The sequence below is a fragment of the Peromyscus californicus genome, unplaced genomic scaffold (genome assembly GCF_007827085.1).
Source record: "Peromyscus californicus insignis strain IS unplaced genomic scaffold, ASM782708v3 Scaffold_12__1_contigs__length_115047231, whole genome shotgun sequence".
In the NCBI taxonomy this organism is placed as follows: domain Eukaryota; kingdom Metazoa; phylum Chordata; class Mammalia; order Rodentia; family Cricetidae; genus Peromyscus; species Peromyscus californicus.
This window is the reverse complement of record NW_026294413.1, coordinates 114,394,976-114,420,813: the sequence shown is the minus strand read 5'-3', so window position 1 is coordinate 114,420,813 and position 25,838 is coordinate 114,394,976. Positions and strand designations below refer to the sequence as shown.

Genomic DNA, 25,838 nt, shown 5'->3' with positions numbered 1-25,838 from the left:
CTTATAGTTCAGAGGTTCGGTCCATTATCATCATGGCAGGGAGCATGGTGGCCTGCAGGCAGACAAGGTGCTGGCTACATCTTGATCGGAAGGCAGTAGGAAATGGTCAGGTTACACTGAGCAAAGCTTGAGCAAAAGAGACTCAAAGCCACAGTGACACACTTCCTCCAACAAAGCCATAACTCCTAATAGTTCCACTCTCTATGAGATTATGGGGGCCAATTACAATCAAATTACCACATTCCACTGTCTTACCCCTATAAGCTTTTAACAGTATCATAATGCAAAATGCATTTATTCCAACTTCGAAAGTCCACATAGTCTATCACAGTCTGGACAACGTTCAAAAGTTCAAAGTCTCTTCTGAGATTCATGCAATCTCTTTCTGTAATCCCCCGTAAAATCAAAATAAAAAAAAAAGAAAAGCCAAACAGATCATATACTTCCAACATATAATGGCAAAAGATATACATTACCATTCCAAAAATATAGGGAAGGGAGCATAGTGAGGAAACACTGGGCCAAAGCAAGACCAAAAACCAGCTAGGAAAATTCCAAACTCTGCATCACTATGTCTGATGTCAAAGTGCTCTTCAGATCTCCAACTCCATTCAGCTTTGTTAACTGCAACATACCTCTTTCTCTTGGGCTGGTTTCACTCCCTGTTAGTAGCTCTCCTCGGCAGCTATCCCATAACTATGGCATCTCTGACATCTTGGGTTCTCCAAGGCAATCCAGGCTTCAACTTCACAGCTTCATGCAGTGGCCTCTCTAGGCCTCCATTTAGGGGCACCCCTGACACATGCTTGGCCTTTGCAGCTCAGAGGCAAATTCCATTACCTACTTCTTCTCTCCTTAACTTTAAAGCTAGAACCATGTGGCCAAAGCTGCTAAATACTGCTACTTGCTGGGGCTCGAATGTGGCTCCCTCGTTTAATTACATCTTCACCAGCTTACTGTTTTTCACTGCCTAAGTTTGGCTGTTCTGAAACTACATTTCTAGACCAGGCTGGCCCCAAATTCAGAGATCTGCCAGCCTCTTCCTTCTGAGTACTGGAATGAAAGGTGTGTACCACCATACTTGGCTCTACGCTTTTCTTTAGTTCCTTTTCACAAATTGGAAAGTTAGCTGGGTGGGATCTTGCCCTGAGATCACAACTCCCTTTATTCCATTTCTTAATTTGTTTATCTCCTTGAAGACAGCACTTAAGGCCATTCCTTTTACTCCTTTTGCCTTTACCTCTTGAGCCATCGTGTCAGCTCCCTTTTACTCCTTTTGATTATAAATTTTCATTAGAGTTATCATTAATAACCATATGACAGAGTCTACACTAGGCTTTTCTGAGATTTCTTCTGCCAATGGAATTAACCCAAAACTCTTCACTTTAGCCTCAGGTAGACTCTTTCAACAAAGGCACTTTCTTCACCAAAATATTACAAGAACAATCTCTAGGCAACATACTAAAATTCTTCTCTTCTGAAACCTCTTGAGTGAGCACCCACAGTTCAAATAACTCTTGGCATGACTGTCTTCCATGTTCCTACTAGTATGGCCCATTAAGCAGTGCTTAAAGCATTCCACTGCTTTTCTAACCCAAACTCCCAAAGTCCAAGTTCCTCCAAACAAAAACACGGTCAGGCCTATCACAACAATACCCTAGTCCCTAGTACCAACTTCTGTCTTAGTTAGGGTTTTTATTCCTGTGAAGGGATACCATGACCATGACAACTCTTAAAAAGGAAAACATTTAATTGAGGTGACAGCTTACAGTTTCAGAAGTAATTATCTGAAACAATTATCCATTATCATCATGATAGGGAGCATGGCAATATGCAGACATAACATGGTGCTCAAGAAGTAGCTGAGAGTTATACATCTTACAGGCAACAGGAAGTCGACTGAGACACTGGGTGGTATCCTGAGCATAGAAAACCTCAAAGCCCACCCCCACAGTGACAAACTTCCTCTTCTACCATGGCCATACCCACTCCAACAAAGCCACACCTATGATATTATGGGGGCCAGTTACATTCAAACTATCACAAACCCTGTCTTGAAAAAAAAAATTAGTCAGATATAAGAAGGCAGAATTCTGAGACAGGAAGCAGATAACCTCATAGGATCCTATTTATATCACAGAACCCAAAAGAGGCTCAGCAGTTGTTATGAATGTAATTGTAAGAAGTATCATTTACCTAGTATAAACATGGTAAAATTAGATAATGTGACTATAAGCAGGAGACAGGCTATGCAAGGTAAGGTCAGAACTATGAAAGAGAACTTTTTTTGTTGTTTTTCAAGACAGGGTTTCTCTTGTAGCCTGGAACTCACTCTGTAGACCAGGTTGGCCTTGAACTCAAAGATCTGCCTGCCTCCCGAGTGCTGGGATCAAAGGCATTTGCCACCACTGCTCAGCTGTGAAGAAGAACTTAATCCCGTCACCCATCATGAAAATATTAGAAATACTGCCCGAGAATGAAGAGTCAAGACATAACAATTTGGGCATTCCCCATTGCCAAAAGATGAGATAAAAGGACTGCTATGGTTGTTCCAAGGTCTAGAGAGCCTGGTCCATGGGCTGTGGAGGATGTAGTTCCACAGGACTGCTAGTGCTAACTTGATAAAAACAAACTATTTATCTTGGTACTATAGCTAATAAATATACCAATAAAACAGTTTGGTAAAAGTAAAAAAAATCAGTGACTATGACTAGTATATAATTTTATCAATCATGAGATTTATAGTTTTGTATATAAAATCATTATATATATATAAAAGATTTCTAATCTTCAAAGTCTATATTGTTTTATATTTAATGAACTATGATGGTTCAGGATTCAGATATCAAACTTACTTGTGAATCACACAACTATAACTCTCCTTCTTTTCCTCCCTTTTTCCTTCTGTTCTTTCAGATTGCAGGCCTGAGTCTGCCTCTTCCTCCTAAGAAACTGATTGGAAACATGGACCGTGAATTCATAGCTGAGAGACAGAGAGGCCTGCAGAACTACCTTAATGTTATCATGGCAAATCACGTCTTGTCCAATTGTGAGCTGCTTAAGAAGTTCCTAGACCCGAACAACTATTCTGCAAATTACACTGGTAAGAAACAGGGTCTGTGAGGTGCAGTCATGTGGGGCCCAAGCTCAGCAAGAGATAATACATGGGAAAACTCTACTTTCATTGGAGAAATGTGTACATTTGTAAAAGAGTAGTATTTCTTTGCAAAGACTTGCTTGGTTGTGATTTTCTATACATTTATAGGAGGGACATAATTTCCTTCCAAAATATTTATGATGCCTATACAGAAAAAAACATAGATGAGAAACAGTCATGTCTGTGTGCTTCTGGTCTGCCTGTTATCGTCTCTTTGGAACAAAGGAGACAAACCACAGTAGTATACAGAGTAGCCTCAATTTGATTTGTGTTTACAATGTATAATATGTCTGGTTTTTCTTTAAGTTGTCTTTAAATGTAATGTTTGATTCAGAAGGGCTGTTTGTGTGTCCCTGAGGATCTCGTGTGCCATGCACAGAGGGTGGCTCCCCAGGATCAGGGCTTTTCTCCACTGCTGGTTACACAAAGCATCAACTACGCAAGCCTGATGTCAGCAGAAGGAAGAACTAAATACCTACTTCACTCTGGTGTGGCCTTTAGAAGCCATTAAAACTACTATAGACCTGCCCTGATAAACAGAATAAACAGACTGTTTAAAGCCAAGCCATGCTTTAAGGTTTTCTAAATGGAACTCTGGTTGTTAATTTCTTTTTCTTTTTCTTTTTTTTTTTTTTTTTGGTGTTTTCGAGACAGGGTTTCTCTGTGTAGCTTTGTGCCTTTCCTGGATCTTGCTCTGTAGACCAGGCTGGCCTTGAACTCACAGAGATCTGCCTGCCTCTGCCTCCCGAGTGCTGGGATTAAAGGTGTGCGCCACCAACGCCTGGCGTTAATTTCTTGTTAAGGGAATAGATTCTGTTATTGGGTCTTTAAAAACACTGTTTTTAAGCTAGACTCATTCCTGTAACTCTAGTACTTGGGAGGAGGATTGCCATAAGTTTAAGTAAGGACATTCTAGATTATATAGTAAGTTCTAGGACAGCTTGGGCAACACAGTGAGATACTATTTCAAAAATGCTAAACAAATAAAAGTTATTGTATTTGAATTAATAGGGAGACTCTTCTCATTCCTGTTTGAGAGGGGAGATCTGGAAGCCTATTTCTTGTTAGGTACCAAACCCTTCCAGTGCTCAGGCTGTGTGCATATCAATCAGTCTGTGTGGAGTCTGTGAGGCTCTTGTCTTGTCTCATGCAGCTGAGTTTGAGCTCACTGCTCACAGTGAGGTTCTCTAGGTTCTCTAACTAGGTATAGTTGGCATCACAGGAACTTGTCCAAAGAACATAATTGAGGCCTTACACAGACCTGCTGGATCAGGAACTGATTTTAACAGGTTGTCGGTGATTTGCATGAGCATTACAATGTAATAAGCCTTGTTTAGAATGTGCTTAACATCTTCTAGTGGATGTCATGCAGGGCTAAGGAAAATGCTTTTCCAGAGTCTAGCCAAGAAAAGTAATGTGTATTACAAATTAATTTACTCTAGGTTACAAGGTCAAGCATTGTATGATTACAAGGATGCCATTCCTTCTTTCTTAGGTCAAAAGCCTGTAGACACTGGGCTGGAACTCAGAAGAGCTTCAGTTCTGCCACTGTCTTTTGACCCTTTGATTTCTTTCTCCAAGTATCACCCTGACTGTTCCAAAATTGTCAGCAGGTCATCTAGATGGCTTCAGCCCTCTTTATGTTTTGTTATCATTATCTCCTAAGAGTGTCTGCTGATGCTCTCGTGAGGTCAGGTAATGATAACATCCATTCAGCCAGCGTCAACGACATGCCACACCATATGCCAGGGTGGGCATAAAGCACGTGCATTCCTAGTATTTAAAGAGCTTGGATCAGAAGAGTGATGAATCACATTGGGTAGACACCAGAAGGCATCTTTTTTTTTTTTTTTTTTACATTTGTGGTATTCATTGATTACATTTGCAGTATTCATTCAATAACTATATTTATGATATTAATTACATTAATTGTATTGATTTATTATTCATGATATTATGTCCTGATAATACTGTCCATTTGTGGGGCCTTTCCATCACACAAAACAGAAATTCTGTGCTTAGGAAATCATTGCTCTATATTTCTTTCTTCTCCATCTTGAGATAACATCTAATCTTTCTGTCTCTATGAATTTGTATATTCTATATATTTCATGTAATACAATTCTATAGTATTTGTCCTTTTTTAAAATATAAAAACATTTTATGTATAACTGTAGGAGAAATAATACACAGATAGCTTGAACATAAAAACAGGTTATAATTCAAAAGTCCAGGGTTATTTGAAACTGGAAAATATTTTCTCTGTAGAAAATAGTAAAAATGATAACATTTCCCAATAAACCCTTATAAGCTAAGTAATAGCTGAATTATACATATAAGTATTGATTAGATTCTGGGATACAGAAGAAACCTATCTTCATCTGTTCAGAGAGCTATGTTTTACTTAAGTTGTGTAAGTGAGATTCCTATTCATCTTCCCCTTCACTATTTGATTCATGGCAGACATTTTTCTATAGGCTAATCCATAATCTAAAAAGATTTTAGCCTCCCCTCCTGAAAGTACAGCCAGCATATCCTTTCATCAGCTTGATACAGTACAAATTCTTATCCTAATAGTGAAATATTTCACAAAAGCTTGGCCAGTGATTGGATAAAACCACAACTTATTATAAGCCACAGTCATCCTAGGATCCCCCCTGCTAGGTAACCTCCCTGGATCTGTGGGTTGCAGTCTGATTGTCCTTTGCTTTATATCTAGAATCCACTCTTGAGTGAGTACATACCATGTTTGTCCTACCAGAAGGCATCTTATAGCCGTTGTATCAAAACTAACCGTGTTTGTGTGTGATGTGTGTGTGTGTGATGTGTGTGTGTGTGTGATGTGTGTGTGTGTGATGTGTGTGTGTGTGTGATGTGTAAATCTAATTAATCTTATCAATAAAAATAAGGAGTCAGATATGGGGTAAAAACCTGAACGATCAGAGAAGCAGGGGAGCAGCTACCAGTTCCTTCCTACCTCTCCTGTTCCTCCATCCAAAAGGGCCAAGATCCTCTCTCAGCCCCACCTTACCACTTCCTGTCTCCTCTCTCTACCGTCCTCCAAACCTCTATGGTCAGCTAGTAGCTAGCTCAGCCCTCTGACTCCAAGCCAGCTTTGTCAGAACACAAACAAAATATCGTGTGTGTGTGTGTGTGTGTGTGTGTGTGTACACAAATGCATGTGTGCATATGGAGGTGAGAAGTTGATGTCAGGTATCTTTCACTCTCCCCCTTATTATTTTTTTTAAGACAGAGTCTGTCACTGAACCTGAAACTAGTCATTTCCTAGGCTGACTGACCAGCGCACCCTAGGGATCCTATCTCTGCCTCTGCAGCACAGGATTTCAGTGCTGACCAATGCCTCTGAGTTTTCACATGGGTGCTTGAACTCAAAATTCAGGTTCTCATGCTTACATGGCAAGAATTTTACTGAATGATTCATCTCCTAGGTCCCAACTGTCTTGTAGACTAGAAAACTAAGGTATTCAAAGAGGTGGGGCCTGCTTAGGCCCTGCACAATTGTTTGGCTCTGGTCCTGTCAGAATATTTCCAAGTTAAGATGCTATTTGGCTTTTAGAAGTTTGTCTGTTTTCTTTCTGGTACCATCTAGGGATCTTGATCAGGTTTGTTTTCTCTGCCCGTTAAAGAATTAAAAGGCAGGAAAAATCTTGAGTGAAACAGAGAGCAGCAGGGAAAAATCTTGAACACAGTAGAATGACTCTTCAGGTGAGGAAAGGCCTCTGTTAGGGGTGAGGAAGGCCACAGAGAGAAAGACCCTCGGCAAAGCTGAGCTGAAGCTGTCTTTCCTTGAGGGTGAGGGGGTTTAAGAGTTTTTAAGGGGTTCCCTTCCCTAATTCAGGGTTGGTCATGGTGATAGGCCCACAGCCTAGATGTAAACATGTCCTGTCCACAGGCTGAAGAACCTTTTAAGCTTTTGTCTCGGGTAAGGCATGCGAAGAAGGTGAAACTTGGCCATCTTTATTACCTACTTATGGCCCCTTTTTCTGTCTGTCTGCCTATCAGGGATCTGTCTAACTCTAGTCCCCTACTTCTTCCTTTCCTCCCCTAAGTTGTACTGTCTTTGCTCTTTCCTGTCCCCCCACAGGAGAGTTAAAGGTTAGGGGTGCAAAGCCAATGTGGCCAGAGTATAAGGTGGTCACTAGGAAATCCTACCCAAATCCAAAGCCACCAGAGTCTACCCACTGTCTCATGTTAGAGGACTGAGTCCTGAGGTGAAACAGTAGCTGAGGAGACTGATTCCTCTCTTTGAATGAAATATCAGAATTTGCCTTGCTTCTAAGTTGGTTTACCAGCTGCCTCAGAAGAGGGAAGCACAGGTTACTTCTTCTTGCCAGCTTGGGCAACCCACTCCTGAAACTTGCAGCATGGCCCCTGGCTCCTTCTGGCTGTCTACTCGCCCCCCATCCCTATAACATTTTGTACCTATCTAAGCAAGACCAAGTCTCCCTTCAAATGTGGCTGATACCCTTGTCTCTTCTCAGCTTCCAAATTATCTGATTACTGCCCCTCTTCAGCAAGATTTGAATTATTTGTTGGAGTTGTAATCCAAATCAGCATAGACACTTTTTCTTGTCTGGAGCACACTGACTGGGACTCTTGTTTGTGAGGAACTCTGTTGCTAAGCTGAGTCCCCGGGGGTGGGCAGCTAGATATAAAACATCAGCAGCTGTCGCCTACTCTTCCAGAGACCTGCCCAATCTGTAATTACTGGGCCTTTTTCTGGTTTTATCTAAATGACCAAGCCTGTAGTGGTAAAAGCATACATGCACCCTTAGAAGAGGCTGGGGAAGGGAGGAACAGACCAAGTAATGTGGAAGTTTCCTTCTAGTCCTAAAACCTCTGATTAGTGGTTAGGAAGGAGGGTCCCAGTTGAGGATTACGTTCAGAACAAAGGCAGGATGCTCTGGAGGGAGTGCAGGCTGTAAAACTCAGCAGTAGATTGGGGGTCTGGATTGCCCTGTGGGCCTGGAGGAGTCGATGTTTATTCCCTGAAGTCAGCCCATGGGGCTAGGATCTTGGAGTTCAAAGGCTGGGCGCAGAGGGAGACTTGGTACCTCGGAGTCAATGGAAGCTGGAAGCCAGGAGGCAGTAGGATGGACTAGGGGCTTGGTTCCCATTCTCTGTCTTGGTCTTTTGTTTCTTAGCACTTAATTGAGTAGCTGTGTTTGCCAGTGTCTGTCTGGGCTAAAGAAACCTTTTTTTTTTTTGGTGTGGAGGATAGTGGGTGGAGGGAGGTTTTGAGACAGAGTTTCTATAGCCTTGGCTGGCATCAAACTCACAGAGATCCACCTGCCCTTGCCTCCCAAGTGCTTGGATTAAATGTGTGTGTGCCACCACCATCCAGTTAAGAAACAACAATTTTTATTTTAATTCCTTTTTCAAGACAGGGTTTCTCTGTCTGTCCTGGAACTTGCTCTGTAGACCAGGCTGGCCTCAAACTCAGAGATCCACCTGCCTCTGCCTTCTAAATGCTGGGATTAAAGGCATGCACCACCATGCCCAGCTAAGAAACAACAATTTTTAAAAACAGCAAAATTTAAAAATAAATATTATAAAAGAGAAAATAGTAGAAGGCAAATGTATTCCTTTTGGAGGTCTGCACATTCTAATGGTTCTAAATGGGAGGTTCCACATCCATTGGCCATGTTTTGAATCTTTAGTTCTTTCTTCATCAAATATTAGTTGAGCAGTATTATATATGCTAGGTGCTAAGTGTACAGCAAGGCCCATAGCACTTATGCAGGGAGATTTCCCTGTCACAAAGTAAACAGGGTTAGAAGGTACACCAGGCCTGGAGATAGAGGAGGGCTTCCCAGAAGCAGTGATGCTGACAGTGGGATCTGAGAGGCCAGTGGAGGATAGCAGGGTTGGAGCCAGGGGCCAGTACTCCTGGAAGAAGTACCCAGGGTAGGGGAATTAGTATTTCCAAAGGGCTCTAGGCTTTACCTAAAAGTTAAAAGACGTCCTGCTGGCAGTAACAATGAAGAGAGCAGTCCTAATTCAGGACATGCAAGATCCCTGGGGACAGATGCCCTGGAAGTCTGTGAGGAGGAGGAGTTGGGAGTAGAGGAGCAGTGGATTTCGGCTCTTCCTGAAGGTTTAACTGGTCCTTGTGGAAACGCTGATGCTGGGGCCAGGCCAGAGGGGTTGTGGGAGGCACAGCTCCGTGTGGAGGGTGAACCAAACATTGTGGGCCATGAAGCCAAAGCCAGATAGATACTTGCTTTAGCAGCTAGGTTTTGGTTTGGTAAGGAAGTGGGAAACCAGTATGGGCTTGCATTCGGAGAAGTTTAGGATTGACGCTGAATCTGGGCAGAGAGGACATTAGTATCAGCCATCATGCAGTTTTTATGATAAGTAACAGTTCAGTGAAAAGAAAGTTTTCTTTCTTGAGCTCTCTGACCACCAAAATTTAAAACAAGAATCTAATTCCCAGTTCCCAGTTTATCAGGACACATTTATCCCATCCTGTTTGTCCCTGTTACTTCTCCATTTCTAAAACAGTGTAGTTGAAAGGATAAAATGTGGCCAGCTGGGTACCTTCGGCAGGCCCTGCCAAGGTATGCCACTAAAAGGACATGCCATGCACAACAGCAGAGTCAGTGTGAGAGATTTACTGGGGGAGTGGAGGGGGAGAGTGAAAGAGCAAAAGGCAGGAGAGAGGCAGACAGACAGACAGACAGAACAGACTGATAGAAGGGCCCTTTTAAAGGGTGTGTGTGCTGATAGCTGACAGTGGAAAGGCACCACAGACGCAGGCTGGCCACCATTGTGGGAACTGACATTAGTAACATACAGTACATTGTTGATTGATGGTTTATGAGTCACTTTAGTTTTGAACTGTTGTCCTATGTAGTTTCTTGAAGTGGCATTGTAGTAAGCTAGAAATTTTTTTTTCCTAATTTTCTCAAAGTTGATATGGATACTTTTATTTATAATAGTTTCCTTTTTAATTTGTTTTTAACTTACTCTTTGGAAATGGTAAAAATACTGTATCAACATTTATAACAGAGGCATAGCATTCTCAGAGTTAATAAAAATTGATGTTCTTATTAGCAGCCCCCAGCCCTTCCCATAGTCCTGTGGCATCTTAGAACAGCTAAGAATGTAAATAGAATGTAAATCTAACAGAATCTGACAATGTATGTGTTTCCTCTGGGATATTTAGGGGATACTTTGCATAGTGAGTCAGTAAACAAACAGCCAACTGTTGTCTCCTGCAAACTTCTTCACTCACAATGCTCTGTAAAATATGCAGTGATAATGTTTGCCAAGCTTTCAGCAATTCCAGGAGAGAATGTTGTTTTGACATATGGAGAGAATTGTGGTGAGTCCAAGCCTCACCAGTCTCTTTGGAATGTAATTAACACCAGACAGAGGTGAAATGCCGGGTAATTTTTAAGATTGCTATTTGCTTTCAGGGATCTGGAGTGACTTCACTTGCTTACTGCATTGAGAGGAAATGGTATCCGGTCATATTTTGGGGGAGATGTAAAAAAGCGATTATTCTGATAGTTTTGAATACAGTGAACTTGAAGGAACTTCCTCTTTTCGTTGTCTTTGTTAAAAGAGGAAATGTTTGCATGATAAATGAACAACAAAAAGAGGATAAAAAAAATCTGTAAGGAAACAGGCACCCTGTACCACACCACAATTGAGCCATGTTGTCGTGAAGATATTTTTCTGTAACTCTGGCTTTTATTCCAGCATATACTTATAGCTAATCACTTCTTTGTTCATGAATGCTGTAACTCCACAAGGAATAAAGATGGGATGAGTATCACTTGGAACATGCTGTTCCATGTGACCTTATAATACTTCTTGAGTCTTGAGCTTTCATTGTGGCTTAAATTCCTAGTTTAGCCAGCTAGTTTACGTACTTTAGATTTCCTAGTTTTAAAAATATGTCTGTTTCCACATGATTAGTAATCTTATTTTTGCTCGTTAATAGTCCTTTAATTTTGGAATAATTTTAAGTTTACAGAGAAATTGCAGTAATAGTTTCTATAGACACCCCTCACCTCACTATACTCCAGTATAGCATCTGAAATAACCATGGCAAGTAAACCAGAACTAAGAAAGCACTGTTGGTACATTACCATTAAACTTAGGCATTACTCAGCTTTCAGTAGTTTCCCTAGTGTCCATTCTAAAAGCCTACATTATTTTTAATCTTCCCCTTTTTGATCATGAGTTTGTTTCTTTGTTTCTTTGTTCTTCCTTCCTTCCTTCCTTCCTTCCTTCCTTCCTTCCTTCCTTCCTTCCTTCCTTCCTTCCTTCCTTCCTTTCTTTCTTTCTTTCTTTCTTTCTTTCTTTTTTTGGTTTTTCTAAACATAGTTTCACTGTGTAGCCCTGGCTATCCTGGAACTCTATAGACCAGACTGGCCTTGATCACACAGAGATCTGCCTGCTTCTGCCTCCCAAATGCTGGGATTAGAGGCATATAACACGAATGTTAAATGGTCTTTTAATAAAAAAAAAAAAAAAACCTGGTGCAGATATTGGGGTAAATGCTGAAAATCATAGAGACAAAGGAACAAGCCACTGCTACGTCTCACCTCACCAATTCCATGAATTCTCGGACTAAAATCCTCTGAGTCCTCACCTGAAAGCCTCCAGCCAAAAAAGCCTTTAGTTCCTCTCCTCATGCTTTATATACCTTTCTTGCTGGGATTAAAGGCATGTGATTCCCAAGTACTGGGAATAAAGGTGTGTGCCACCATTGTCTGACTCTGTTTCTCTCCTAGTCCAAATCAATTTCATGTAGTCCAGAGTGGCTTTGAACTCACAGAGATCCAGGCAGACCTCTGCATCCCAAGTGCTAGGAATAAAGATGTATGCCACAACTGTCTGGCATCTATGTTTAATCTAGTGGCTTTTTCTGTTTGTAGCTAGAGTTTTCCTGCCTGGCCCACAGTCAGGACAAATCTCTCTCACCTGCCAGTCCCACAGCCGCTAAGACCCGACCAAGTAAACACAGAGACTTGTATTGGTTACAAACTGTATGACCGTGGCAGGCTTCTTGCTAACTGTTCTTACAGCTTAAATTAATCCATTTCCATTAATCTATACCTTGCCACATGGCTTGTGGCTTACCGGCATCTTCACATGCTGTTTGTCATCGTGGCAGCTGGCAGTGTCTCTGACTCAGCCTTCCACTTCCCAGCTTTATTCTCCTCCTTGTCCCACCTATACTTCCTGCCTGGCCACTGGCCAATCAGTGATTTATTTATTGACCAATCAGCAACACACTTGACATACAGACCATCCCACAGCATCTGTTCTTTGATCTTCAGGCAAATTTTATTAGGGTACACAATATATCACCACATTTCCCCTTTTTTTGTCTAAAATAATAAAAGAAGGTTATAACTAATACAAGAAAAGCTATATACAGGTATAATAACTATATACAGTATATACAGTCAAGAATTATATTAACAATGTCCAGTCCATTAACATTTGACAAATTCAGAAAAAATACTCTATTATTTATCCTATTTTGGTGAATCCAAAGTGTTGTACCTAATTCACTTTCTGTCCTAACTTGTATTACCAACCGAAAACTATCTTTTGATGCCTTTCAAACTTTACACTTTACACCTCTTTAGTGAGTTTCTTTTCTGAATTTGTTAACAAGGAAAACTATATAATTATCTAGTCTTCAACTCCCTCAGAGACCTGAGAAGAAAATAATATTACCTAAGTAAGCAGGAAGTGCAAACAAATGACTTACAAAAAAATGTGAAAAATGATAGAAACAGCTGGCTGCCTGGACAGTCACCCAAGGTTCCTCTGCAACATTGTGGCATCCATCTTCAGCCTACAGGCTTAACATATCAGACAGACTTTTCTGTGAAGCAAGATTTTCTGGATTGTCTTACCTTGTCTTGGCAAGGTTTGTCAATCCTTTCTTTTGTGTCTTGCTTGTCCATTTGGACTGCATACTGTCAGCATTTGATGTAAGGGCATTTTCTTGCCTAGTGCTAACTTTTGCCACAAAGAAAGTAAAACTCCATATGGAGTTTCTTCGATGCCCATCATTTCCTCTGAAGTAGATTGAATCTGCCAGGAGCAGACATATCTCATAGTCGTAAAAAAGAAGAATCTATGTTATTAAAACATCTTAAGGATTGGGGATTTAGCTCAGTGGTAGAGCGCTTGGCCCTGGGTTCGATCCTCAGCTCAAAAAAAAAAATCTTAAATGCCATATTCTCTCAAATATTATTGGACCAGCCTTAATAATATTCTTCCCAGGGGGTCCAGAAGAGAAACTATGAACGGTGAGAATTGTTTTCAGGGAAAAGAATCTATGTACACCATGCTCTTTGTCCATTTACTTCATTTCTCTATGACAAAATTCTATCTATACAGCTTCAGCTCTGTCCTCACATTCAGCTCCTCTCTGTGCCCACTTTTCCTGTCCTCATAGTTTTAGTAAGCTCCTATGCTTTTGACCTCATCTTCATCCTCTGTTCCTTCGTCCTCCATCTTTCCTTCCTCGCTCCTTACTCCTGGCTCTCAGAAGACTCTTCAAGAGATCTGCCTTACCCTCTACAGAATCTCTGTCTTCCTCTTTTCTCTCTGGCCACAGGGTTCTGTCTACCATCTACAGAAAAACTGCCTTCTCCTGTCTCTCCTAGCCACTTGATTCTCTGCCCCCAGGAATTGTGCTTCACTTTTTACTCCACGTGGATATGCAATAACCTCCTTTGTTCTGAGTCAGTAGCTCTGGAATGCCACTAGACCTGAAGGTAAGGGATGGTCTGAGCTGCATTTGCACAAGAAGCAAAGCTATGCTTCTACAAAGCCTGTCTCCTAGACTCAGCCGGGGAGTTAGTTGTCTAGAGGATCAGCAGGTCTGAGAAGCTGAACTGTTTGCCAATATGGTCTAGTAGTATATGGGCCCACAAGAATTTCATAGCAGAAGACAGCTGAAATATTAAAAAAATATATATTAAACAACACCAAATAATCGGTGATAGATGGCTTCTTCTAGAAAAATTCCTTGAAATTTCTAGGTATAGCTTTAATACACAGCTGAATCTCTATAATATATTCTTGCAGCCCAGAAGAATATTCTGCAGATTTCTGAAGTGTTTGAAGATGATCTATCTAAAATATATCTGCAGCTGGGTGGTGGTGGCGCATGCCTTTAATCCCAGCACTTGGGAGACAAAGGTAGGCAGACCTCTGTGAGTTTGAGGCCTGCCTGGTCTACACAGCAAGTTCCAGGATAGTCTCCAAAAGCTACACAGAGAAACCCTGTGTCGAAAAACAAACAAACAAACAAATAAATAAAATAAAGTAAACCTGTTTGACCTTGAAAGCATACCTAACCTGACTATAAGTTAGATTGTAATACCTAACTACTAACTTTCATTTCTTTATATCCTAATTAATTGGTGATAATACCTTTCAAGGACTAGCAATTTGCATTATATTGTTAAATGAGCTGTATATGTACAATACCTAACAAATTAATCTCAAATTTATATCAATATACACAATTTGTATATAATATACAAAAATCCAATCCAGTGTAAATATTTAAAACTAGTAGTTGCTTTTTAAAAGTAAATTCAATAATCTACCTTTTTGTCTTATCATATTTATACTCTGTTTTTTTTCTTTTCAAAGTAGATTCAATAATCTATCCTTTTATCATATCATTTCTATATAATACATTTCTATATCATATCCCCCTTTCTTTTTTTTAGAAAGAGATTGACTATAACCAGTAACAATTTTTAACCAACCCCTAAAACAAAGACAAACATCCATAATCCATTTTTTGGGAATGTGGGTGTAGTTTTCTAAGCTACTTCCTGCTGATTGGGGACACTGGTAGTCTTATGGGGACACAAAGAAAATTGAGGATTATGGCCAGTCCTGACTGGAGTAGTCTGTGAGGCTTTATCATCTCAGCAAGCCATCTTGATATTGTCCTGAGCAGTTTGTAGTCTAAAGCCCATCTTTGGGTGATGTTTGTCAGTGTGGTGGCATTATCACTGTCCTGATGGAATCGTCATTGTGGGGTCCCATCATCTTTTTGGAGACTTGAAAGTCGCTCTTAGGTGTGGTCATGGTTCATTGCAGAAAATCTTTTTCGTAGGCCATTTTTTCTGGATGATTTGTCCTTTTTCTTCAGATGTCTCATTTGTCCAGTAGTCTTCAGATTTCTTAGCCTTCATTCACCTGAAAGATAAAAACAAAACCCTTCCCCAATCCTAACTTTGGGGAGGTTCCATTTTCTAATCTTTATCAATTTTGATTCATAGTTTCTCCTGATTTTTTATTCTCTCTTCTTTAGCTGTGCTATCATCCAGAGAAGTATGGTTTTTTACAATAGGCATTAGGTTCTTTAATTACTCTGGGATGGAGTTTCTTCCATGGTGACAGGAAAGGACTGAATGGAATTTGACATGGGGGCCTGTGAAAGGCCCCTCCTGGTATTTCCCGACATATTCGTTAGTCCAGTGTCTGCCTTTGCCATACCTTCTACATAATCCAGAAGGGAAGGGCATTCTGTTGGGATTGTTCCTTGAAAAAACATTGTTTCTAGGAATGCCCTGTTTACAGTCCCTTTTTAGGTGACCTTGTTTTGCGCAATTGAAATATCTGACATTACTATTTTTCTTCAAACCTCTGGAAATCACCTCTCCTATCCAAGCATCATCATGGTCATGAGATTCAACATTTATTGTATTTTGGATCCATTCCTCCAAGGGTGCCGATCTTGCCTTTAATGGTCTAATTACCCTTTTGCATTGTGTGTTAGCATTTTCAAAAGCCAGGGATTCAATTATTATCTGTCTAGCTTCTGAATTTGGTATCATTCTAGTTACTGCTGATGTCAGTCTTTGTAAGAAATCAGTGAAGGTTTCTTTGGGGCCCTGTATAACTTTTGTAAATGATTCAATTTTCTTTCCTACTTCTTCAGTTCTGTCTCAAGCATTCAAGGCTGCCATGTGGCATAAAGCCAGGGTGTGGTCATCATATAAAGACTGTCTTTGTATATCAGCATAATCACCTTCTCAAAGAAGTTGATCTTGGGATATTTCAATAGCTCTAACCCTACTTCATTGTTCAATGGTCTTAGCCTCATCCTTCCACTAGGTCCTCCATTGTAAATGGGAACTAGCCTCCAAAACTGCTGTAACCAAATCTCTCCAATCTTGAGGGATAATTCTATTACAAGTTGACCACAAATTTAATATCTGCTTCACAAAAGATAAATGGATGCCATATGAGACTATTGCTTCTTTGAATGTCCTCAGATCTAACATTTGCACAGGAGTCCATTCAGCTCATACACAGTCTTGGGGATATCTGTTATTTGGTAGTTCCTGTAAGGTTACTGGATAAATTAAGGTTGTCTGTTTGAAAGCCTTAGGCTGTTTCTCTGTAACCTTATAATACAATGCTGAAATTAGTTCTTTAAATTTCTCTATCTGGGTCTGATTATCTCTATGATCTGTTTTAATAAGTTTTTCTAAAGCTTTTATCTTGGCACTCATATTAGCCAACTTTTTAAATGATAAAACAGAAATGATCAAACAAATAATATTTATAATTGACATTACATAAATCCCATCAACATTAATTATCCTCTCATTTAATTGTTCCATTTTCAGACCATAAATCGTATTATCAAACAGAGAGCAAACTCCCTTCATTGTAATAGTGTTTCCCTTTTTTTTTTTTTTTTTTTTTTTTTGGTTTTTCGAGACAGGGTTTCTCTGTGTAGCTTTGCGCCTTTCCTGGAACTCACTTGGTAGCCCAGGCTGGCCTCGAACTCACAGAGATCCGCCTGGCTCTGCCTCCCGAGTGCTGGGATTAAAGGCATGCGCCACCACCACCCGGCGTGTTTCCCATTTTTTAATGTGGGAAAAAACTTTCTTTTAACTAATTCCTCCCTTTAAGAAATCCCAATTGACTCACCAAATCTGCTGACAATGACAATTCAGATGATGGTGTGGCAGCAGCCCAAGGAGGGGGCCCAAGGAAAGCCAAAACACACCAGGAGAGGGGAGAAGCCAAAGATCCAGCTGTCTGCAAAGGGGAATGTGCAAATGCATCTAACTTCTGTGGTTTTTGGAGCCCCAAAACCTATGGAGTTTGCTGCAGAGATGCAACAAAAACTTAGCCAGCAGAGGCAGAGGTCCATCTGGATCTCTGTGAGTTCAAAGCCACTCTGGACTACATGAGATTGATTTGGACTAGGAGAGAAACAGAGTCAGACAATGGTGGCACACACCTTTATTCCCAGTACTTGGGAATCACATGCCTTTAATCCCAGCAAGAAAGGTATATAAAGCATGAGGAGAGGAACTAAAGGCTTTTTTGGCTGGAGGCTTTCAGGTGAGGACTCAGAGGATTTTAGTCCGAGAATTCATGGAATTGGTGAGGTGAGACGTAGCAGTGGCTTGTTCCTTTGTCTCTCTAATCTTTCAGCATTTACCCCAATATCTGTATCTGTACTGGGTTTTATATTAAAAGACCATTTAACATTCATATTACAAAGGTGTATTCCACTACCACCCAGCCTTAATTACACTTTTTTTTTTTAAAGAAGTCTATAGACTACAGGGTTTCATTTGCATGAACAATATGTGAAGCCTTTGGTCTTTCCTAACACATCTGACTAATGGATTTCTACAATATTGTTACAGAGATCGCCTTACAACAGGTTTCCATGTTCTTCCGATCAGAACCAAAGTGGGAGGTGGTAGAACCACTGAAAGACATAGGTGAGAGGTTGACATGCCCATTCTACGAAGACGTCACAGAACTGGATGCCTAGTCATCCTAGTGAAGCTCTTTACATCTGTTAACATCATATTCCTTGTACCTCTCTACTGCCTGAAGTATTGTCCTTAACTTTTAATACCTATTAACCTTGGTTAAAGCCCTGTCAGAGGACTAGGGTGCTGGTAACTTTCAGACCTCTATTCATTCTTCCGTGGTCATTTTCAGTAGATCTAGATTGAAGTACTGTCTTATTAACTTTTCCATAAGTATAGTAATTTCTTTGTTTATTATTTTTACAATATAGCCTTTCCATACAACATTGTTAAGTGATTGGGCTCTAAATAGCTGTGGCTAAGATTGCTAAATGTAATTTTGATTAACTATTTAGTGTCAGTAAAATTTACATCAACTGTAGCAAAAATGCTGAAGCTATAAGCACCTTTCTGCTTCTGTGGTAGGTTGGAGGATAAGGAAGAAATATTTCTTGATGAAAATTAAAAATCAACCAAAGGAACGACTGGTGTTGAGCTGGGTAAGCTAATTCTTTTGCTTTAGTTTATTCCAAGAGATTTAAATAATGTATCGAAAGAGAGGCTTTTTGTTTCACTTTGGTTTGGTTTGGTTTTTTGAGATAGGGTTTCACTGTGTAGCCTGACTGGCCTGGAACTCACTCTGTAGCCCAGGCTGTCCTCAGACTGACAGAGATCTACCTGCCTCTGCCTCAAGAGTGGTGGGATTAAAGGTGTGCGCCACTACTATGAAAGAGAGTTTTGGTAAGAGACTCTCAGAACTGTGCCAAGCTCTTACATGGTGATGTGAGGACTTTCTCAGTCCCACTTTGCAGAGGGCTGTTAAAAATGCCTGGCTATACATTTGGTCAAGTAATATGTGTTCAGAAGGATGTAGGAACAGTCTGGAATTAGGACTGACAGTTTTGGAGTGACCTCCAAAGAAAGCTGTTGGGCATTACCTCATTCTTTTCTCTCTGGGAGTTCTAGTGACACATTTGGTTATAGGATTGGATGAAATCTTGGTCATATCCTGGCGTTCGTATGTGTATATACTACCTCTCCAGAAAAGGCCTTGAAGCAGCAGACTTAATACAGTTTACATATTTGATTAATACTTAAGAATTTGGGAGCTGGAGAGATGGCTCAGCAGTTAAGAACACTGGCTGTTCTTCCAGAGGTCCTGAGTTCAATTCCCAGCAACCACATGGTGGCTCACAACCATCTGTAATGAGATTTGGTGCCCTCTTCTGACCTGCAGGAATACATACAGACATTATACTGTATAATAAATAAATAAATAAATCTTTAAAAAGATAATTTGTATAAATAAAATTAGGGTGAAAGACATAAGGAAATTTTCTTTTGGTGAACAAAGTGGTGCTCTGATATTTCTTCTTGTATTTCTAGGCTGATCTTGGCCCAGACAAGTACTTGTCAGATAAAGATTTTCAGTGTGTAATCAAACTTCTGCCTTCCTGTGTGGTAAGTACAAGTCCTCCTTGCTAATCAGAGCCAGTGTTTTCTTGGGAGTGAACCTGGATAGAAGAGCTGAAAATACCCTGTAGGCTCAAGAGAATGGAGAGGTACAGTGGCTATTAGTTCAAACCAGAAGTGTGCAGGGCTACTCCCAGAGATCAGAGGCCTTTTAAGCCAGCATTTGTGACATCTTCATAGCCCATTAATTATAGTAATTTAAATGTAGTCTAAATGTAGTCTTTGTATTTTAATCAAATACCAGAGTAGGAAAGAGGCACTTGTCTGAAACTCTTGTTCTTTTGTTTGTTTGTTTTATTTTTTATGTTATTTTATTTTTTGTTTTTGAGACAGGGTTTCTCTGTGCAACAGAGCCCAGACTGTCCTGGAACTTGCTTTGTAGACCAGACTGGCCTCGAACTCACAGAGATGCACCTGAGTGCTGAGATTAAAGGCATGCACCACTACCACCCATGAACCTTTTGTTCTTACTGAGTTTTTGATCAGTGGGACTCCCAAGGTCTCTTTCTAGCCCAAGGCTAATTGTTCAGGCTCTAGGTAACCTGGGTGAAGAAATGGCAAAATAGTCACTTTGCTGTCTGAGTTACCTTTCACAGCTGGCCTTTAAGGAAACATGTATTACTTATACTTAATACACAGTCTTAATCTAAGGCCTTTGTTGGAAGAAAGGACACTGATAGACTCAGAATATGTACAGAATGTCTTTAGCAAAGACTGAAGTCTGGCCTGCAGGTGGGTTAATGTTGATATCTATTCCCTGTTTTCCACACTCTACGGGTAGTTGCTTGTGGAGCGTGCACAGTCACACTGACTTGTCCCCTTAGATTGGCAAGTTTACTTTTGAAGACATCTTGTTAAAGCAATGAGACCAACTTTTAATGAGGTGTGATTTATGTCCAAGAAAAATGCTGTGGCCTTGAGTTCAGTTGATTGTATGACAGGCTTTCAGCACTCAGATTTTGTTGCTGTTGTTTGCAGTAACTGAGTTTGAGCCTAGGGCTTTGTATATGTGGGCAGATGCTCCACCACTGAAGTATGCCCCAGCCATAATTTACCACTTATTTAAAGATAGGGTCTCACTAAATTCCCCAGATTGGCCTTGGACTCACTCTATAACCCAGGCAGGCTTTGAACCTGTGAGCTTCCTACCCCTACCTCTTAAGTCTGTTATTATAGGCTTGCACCAGGCCCAGTTAGCACCCACATTTAAATTACTTTTAATAAATGTTTGGAAAACAAAACAAAAACAAGAAAGAAGGCACTGGAGAGATGACTCAGAGGTTAAGAGCACTTGTTCTTGGAGAGGACCTAGGTTTTGAGCACCCACATGGTGGTTCACAACCATCCATAATTCCACTTCTAGTGGATCCGTCACCCTCTTCTGACACCCCTGTGGGTACCAGGAACACATGTAGTACACATACATAACTGCAAGAAAAACAATCATGCACATAAGATAAAAAAATTAAAAACAACAACAACGAAAGAACACTTAGGGTAGTGGCCCAGGCTGTCATACCAGTATTTGGGAGGCAGAAGTAGAAGAGTTACAAGTTCAAGGCCAACCTGAGCTACATAGTGAGACTTTGTCTCAAATAAAAAACAGCCCCCCCTACACACACAGACACATAACATAGTGCATGTAAGAAATGCACATTAGTTGTGCTTGGTAGCTCAGTCCACAAGCAGCTCCTTCTAGAATATAGACAACAGGTACTAGATATCAACATTAACCCATTTGCAGGCTAGACCTCAGACATATTTTGAATATATACTTGTGATAATCCAAGCAAGGTTTTGTATTAGGACTGTCTATTAGTATAAGTAATGCATGTTTCCCTAAAGACCAGCTGGTTAGCTTGTAATTCACCAGGTTATCTAGAGCCTGGCAGTTAGTCTTCTTGTCCATATACTCAAAGTTCCAGGTTATAGGAAGACTTTTAAGTCTTTAAAGAATTTGTTTAATTCTTTCCTTGCTTGGTTGACATTTGAGGAAGACACTGAATAGGCATACTGCAAACTTCTGTAGGAGGTCAGGGAAGTTCACACTGTGGCTTCTGAACAAGGTGCCATGTACACCACTCACGCTCCTCTGGTTGTGGTGCTCCCAGCCTTGGCATCCCAGCAGCAGTGCAGAGCTTGTCCCTGCCGCCTGCTTAGCTGTTCTGTGACTCAACTGTGTTCTTTATCAGGTTCCATTTTCTCAAAACTCCACCCTTTTCCTCTCAGCCACCATGATTTCCCCTAACTCTGGATGCACACAGCCGCGCGAGGCCTTCCATGAGGAGCCTCTGACATCGGAGATTTCACAGGAGGGCTTAGCCAGGCAGAGCTCCGTGCAGACTGCTGTGTCACTTCTTCCCTCTTTCTCCATCTGAGGGGGGAGCTAGTTGATCATCTAATGACTTGAACGTAGCGTGTGTTCAGGGATTGTCACTTTGTACAAGACTAAACCACCGACATGGTGCTTGACTCTGCATAACCAGATCATGAGTCTAAAAGGACCTAGATCCTGATGTGAACCAACCTGAATCTCATTTTTTGTTTTGTAGCACCCTTACATATATCGGGTTACCTTTGCTACAGCTAATGAATCCTCAGCATTGCTGATTAGAACCTTTAATGAAAAAGGAACGCTGAAGGATCTGATCTACAAGGTACTGCTTATAAACCGAGGTCATGCTCATGAAGTTCTTTGGTCCCTTAGAGCCTGTTATTGATACATGATATAGAAAATTCCAGAAGTTAGGCCCCATAAATTTTTAAAAATTATTTTCTTTGCCAGGCAGTGGTGGCACACACCTTTAATCCCAACACTCTGGGAGGCAGAGGCAGGTGGATCTCTGTGAGTTCAAGGCCAGCCTGGTCTACAGCATAAGTTCCAGGACAGTCAGGACTGTTTCACAGAGAAACCCTGTCTCAAAAAAAAAAAAAAATATCTTTGAGATTATATTATTTTCCCCCCTAAGGCCTCGTTAATATTATTTTCATTTTAAATTTTAAGCAGAGCATGGTGGTACACCCTGAAATCCCAGTTCTCGGAGGCTAGGGCAGGATTGCAAGTTTTAGTCTACGTTTGGTTACATAGTAAGACCCTACATCAAAAAATTAAAACAAGCAGACAAAAATTTAAATCTGATTTTAAAAAACTACCTAGTTTGACTAAAGAGTCTTTCTTTTCCCACGAGGAAAGATAGACATCTGTCACATGGTAGGCTGCTCAGTTTTTTTATTTTTTATTTTTTTTCTGAGACAGGGTTTCTCTGTGTAGCTTTGGAGCCTTTCCTGGATCTCGCTCTATAGACCAGGCTGGCCTTGAACTCACAAAGATCCGCTTGCCTCTGCCTCCTGAGTGCTGGGATTAAAGCCGTGCACCATCACTGCCTGGCTAGTTGATAAGTTTTAAAGCTTGTATTTTGCATTTAACAAAGCAGTCCTGGAGAATTCTAACAGTAGGCAAGACTTTGGGAATTGCCTAGGGTGAGACCAAGTCTGTAGTCCCTTGGATACAGAAGAAACAGAGCCCAGATCAGCCTACAGACTATTGGATTAGTACAACAACAAAGGCCACATCCTGTGTGCTGGGGCCCCTGGCACCTTGGTCTCCATGAAGTCTTACCTTTTCAGGAAGCCCCAAGGTAGAAATTGGCTCCTCTGCGACTTTATGTGTTCTTGGTTCCTTTCTAAAGGCAAAACCAAAGGACCCCTTCCTAAAGAAGTACTGCAGCCCTAAGAAAATCCAGGGCCTTGAACTCCAGCAAATAAAAACATATGGACGGCAGATATTAGAGGTAAGAGGTATTTGATTTTGTTGCACTCATGTTTCATCCAGAATTACAGTTTTTTAAAAGATTTATTTTATTTGTGTATGTATGTCTGCCACATGTGTGGAGGCCTCTGTAGAAGCCTGAAGAGGGTGTTATCCCCTGATGCTGGAGTTACAGGTGGTTGTAAGGTACCCAACAGGGTTATGAAGAGCTGAACTTTTGTCTTTGGAAGAACAACGAGTGATCTTAACTGCTGAGCCACTCATTTCTGCAGCCCCTAGAATAACAGGGTTTTTTTTTTTTTTTTTTTGATTTTTGGAGACAGGGTTTCTCTGTGTAACATTGCCCTGACTGTGTTGGAACTCACTCTGTAGACCAGGCTAGCCTTGAACTCACAGAGATCTACCTGCCTCTGCCTCCCAAGTGCTGGGATTAAAGGCATACACCACCACCATCCAGCACCCCCACAAATATTTAAAACATGAATTTAACCTATGTTATATAGACATGAATTGGGAACAATTCAATGTGCACATTTTTTAATAGGTACTAAAGTTTCTTCATGACAAAGGATTCCCTTATGGCCATCTTCATGCAGCTAATGTGATGATGGATGGCAACACTTGCCGACTGCTAGATCTTGAAAATTCCTTATTGGGTCTTCCTTCCTTCTACCGATCCTACTTCACACAATTCAGGAAAATCAATGTAAGTTGTGACAGTCATAACAGGTCTGTGTTTAGGTACAGATCACCCTATGCATTATGCAGTAAAAAATACAGTTAGAGTGTACCTTGTTCCCATTTCTCTCATGGAGCGTTGCTGGATCTTTAAGAGGCAAAGATGAAATGGTGGGTGGGGCAAGGAAGTGAATAGAATCATTGATTGAAAATGACTGGGGTTGGGGATTTAGCTCAGTGGTAGAGCACTTGCCTAGCAAGCACAAGGCCCTGGGTTTGGTCCTCAGCTTCGGAAAAAAAAAAAAGAAAATGACCTATTGGTTAAATCAGAATAATGCCTTGTGAGCCTTTGAAAAAGACTTTGGAGTTATTGGGAATGGGGCTGCCCCTGAGCCTTGTTTCTCAGTGGAAGTCTGGGCAGGAGCAGTGAGGCCAATGACTGAAGGTTGAACATGGCACTGCTTTTTCTTCCCCAGACACTAGAAAGTGTAGATGTCCACTGCTTTGGCCACTTACTGTATGAAATGACTTATGGACGACCTCCAGACTCTGTGCCTGTTGACTACTTTCCTCCTGCACCATCCATGGCTGTGGGTCAGTATAGAGCTTGGGTGTGGGGTCTGCTGGGACCTGGTAGTCTGCAGAGCTACTTAACCTCTTTCCAAAGTCCAAGAAAGATCCAGAGGAATTTGTCATCCTCCACAGACAGAGCACACATCAGTGAGCATTCAGACGGCTTGTCTGTCTGTTCAGCTGTCTGAAGCCTTTGGCGAAACTTCTGTAAACTGCATTATCATTCTGGAAGCAGGAGGATGGAAAGAGAACTATGGCCAGCTTGGGATTTAATCAGAAGCATAAGTGAGGGTCAGGCAACTTGAAGTCAGACTTGAGGAGCTAGTCAAGTGTCAGAGTCCCATCCAAGCTGGAGTGGGAGTTGGAAGGTACTTGAGAGCTGTGGCTAGAAGCCTAGAAAATAAGGGCCTAGCTGTCCCAGCCAGGCCTCCAGATTCTCATGTAAGTGTGGTCAAGGAGCTGTTGACCCACAGCCTTACCCAAGGACACTAAGGAGAACCGAAGGACAGATGAGGCATAAGGACTGATGTAATCTCATCTTAGACTCACCCTCCCATCTTCTAAATGGACAGCTCAGAGCTCAAGGCTGGAAGAAAGAGGGCCCAAGGTAGCTTTTGGAATGCTCTGTTTGGCATATGTAAATCACTCCATCAAGTTTCACTGTGCCAAATGAGGCAGTTCAAGAGAACAGACCCTGGGACTGTTTCTTGCTGAGTTTGAACCTGTGAGTAGGAGAATCTAGACACTCTCTTATAGCATGGTGTTGGATGATGCAGGGTCAGCAGCTGGCACTTTGTGTGCTGGTTTCCATTAAAAGCAAACAAGCAACAAAATCTTTCAAGTTCAGAATTTTTGCTTCTCTCTAAAAACAACAATTGTATGAATACAATCTTGATGCTTCCCTGCATTTATCCTTGAGTATACTTAGCTTTCTGTGAGCATGTGGTTTCTGAGGCATTTCTTTTGAGTCATTGAAAATGCCAGCATTTCCCATCCCCTCACATATGCCATCTGTCTGTATGTGAAGAGTTTTTGACACTGTCCTGATCAGCCTGCAGACAGTTGTTACAAAGAGATGTTAAACTTTTCCTCAGCAAGTGGATCTTCAAGAGAGTGTTCTGTGGAACTAAAATGTGTATCTGTTCATTTCAAGTGGCCGTGTTGGAGTCTACGCTGTCTTGTGAAGCCTGTAAAAATGGCATGCCTACCGTCTCCCGGCTTTTACAGATGCCGTAAGTCAATCGTGTATTGGTTGTAATCTTGATAACTGTGCTGAATCTTGGACCGCTGTGCCCAGAGCCCAGTACCATGGACTCAGTGGTGGTCCCTGCAGGGTTGAAGTGACCGACTTACCCTGAGTCTCTTATGGCATGATACCATG

General features: G+C 41.1%; 1 protein-coding gene across 8 annotated transcripts in view; it reads left to right on the top strand.

Moving 5' to 3' along the window:
• Pxk (PX domain containing serine/threonine kinase like) overlaps positions 1-25,838 on the top strand; it is an 88,375-nt gene that overhangs the window by 32,835 nt on the left and 29,702 nt on the right. For all 8 annotated transcript variants that reach the window (XM_052734173.1, XM_052734172.1, XM_052734170.1 and 5 more), the window contains 9 exons: positions 2,917-3,103; positions 17,854-17,931; positions 18,391-18,464; positions 19,351-19,425; positions 21,990-22,094; positions 23,127-23,228; positions 23,751-23,912; positions 24,361-24,478; positions 25,611-25,689. In XM_052734173.1, the coding sequence (XP_052590133.1) occupies positions 2,917-3,103; positions 17,854-17,931; positions 18,391-18,464; positions 19,351-19,425; positions 21,990-22,094; positions 23,127-23,228; positions 23,751-23,912; positions 24,361-24,478; positions 25,611-25,689 (980 nt within the window). The remainder of the gene's footprint in view (positions 1-2,916; positions 3,104-17,853; positions 17,932-18,390; positions 18,465-19,350; positions 19,426-21,989; positions 22,095-23,126; positions 23,229-23,750; positions 23,913-24,360; positions 24,479-25,610; positions 25,690-25,838) is intronic.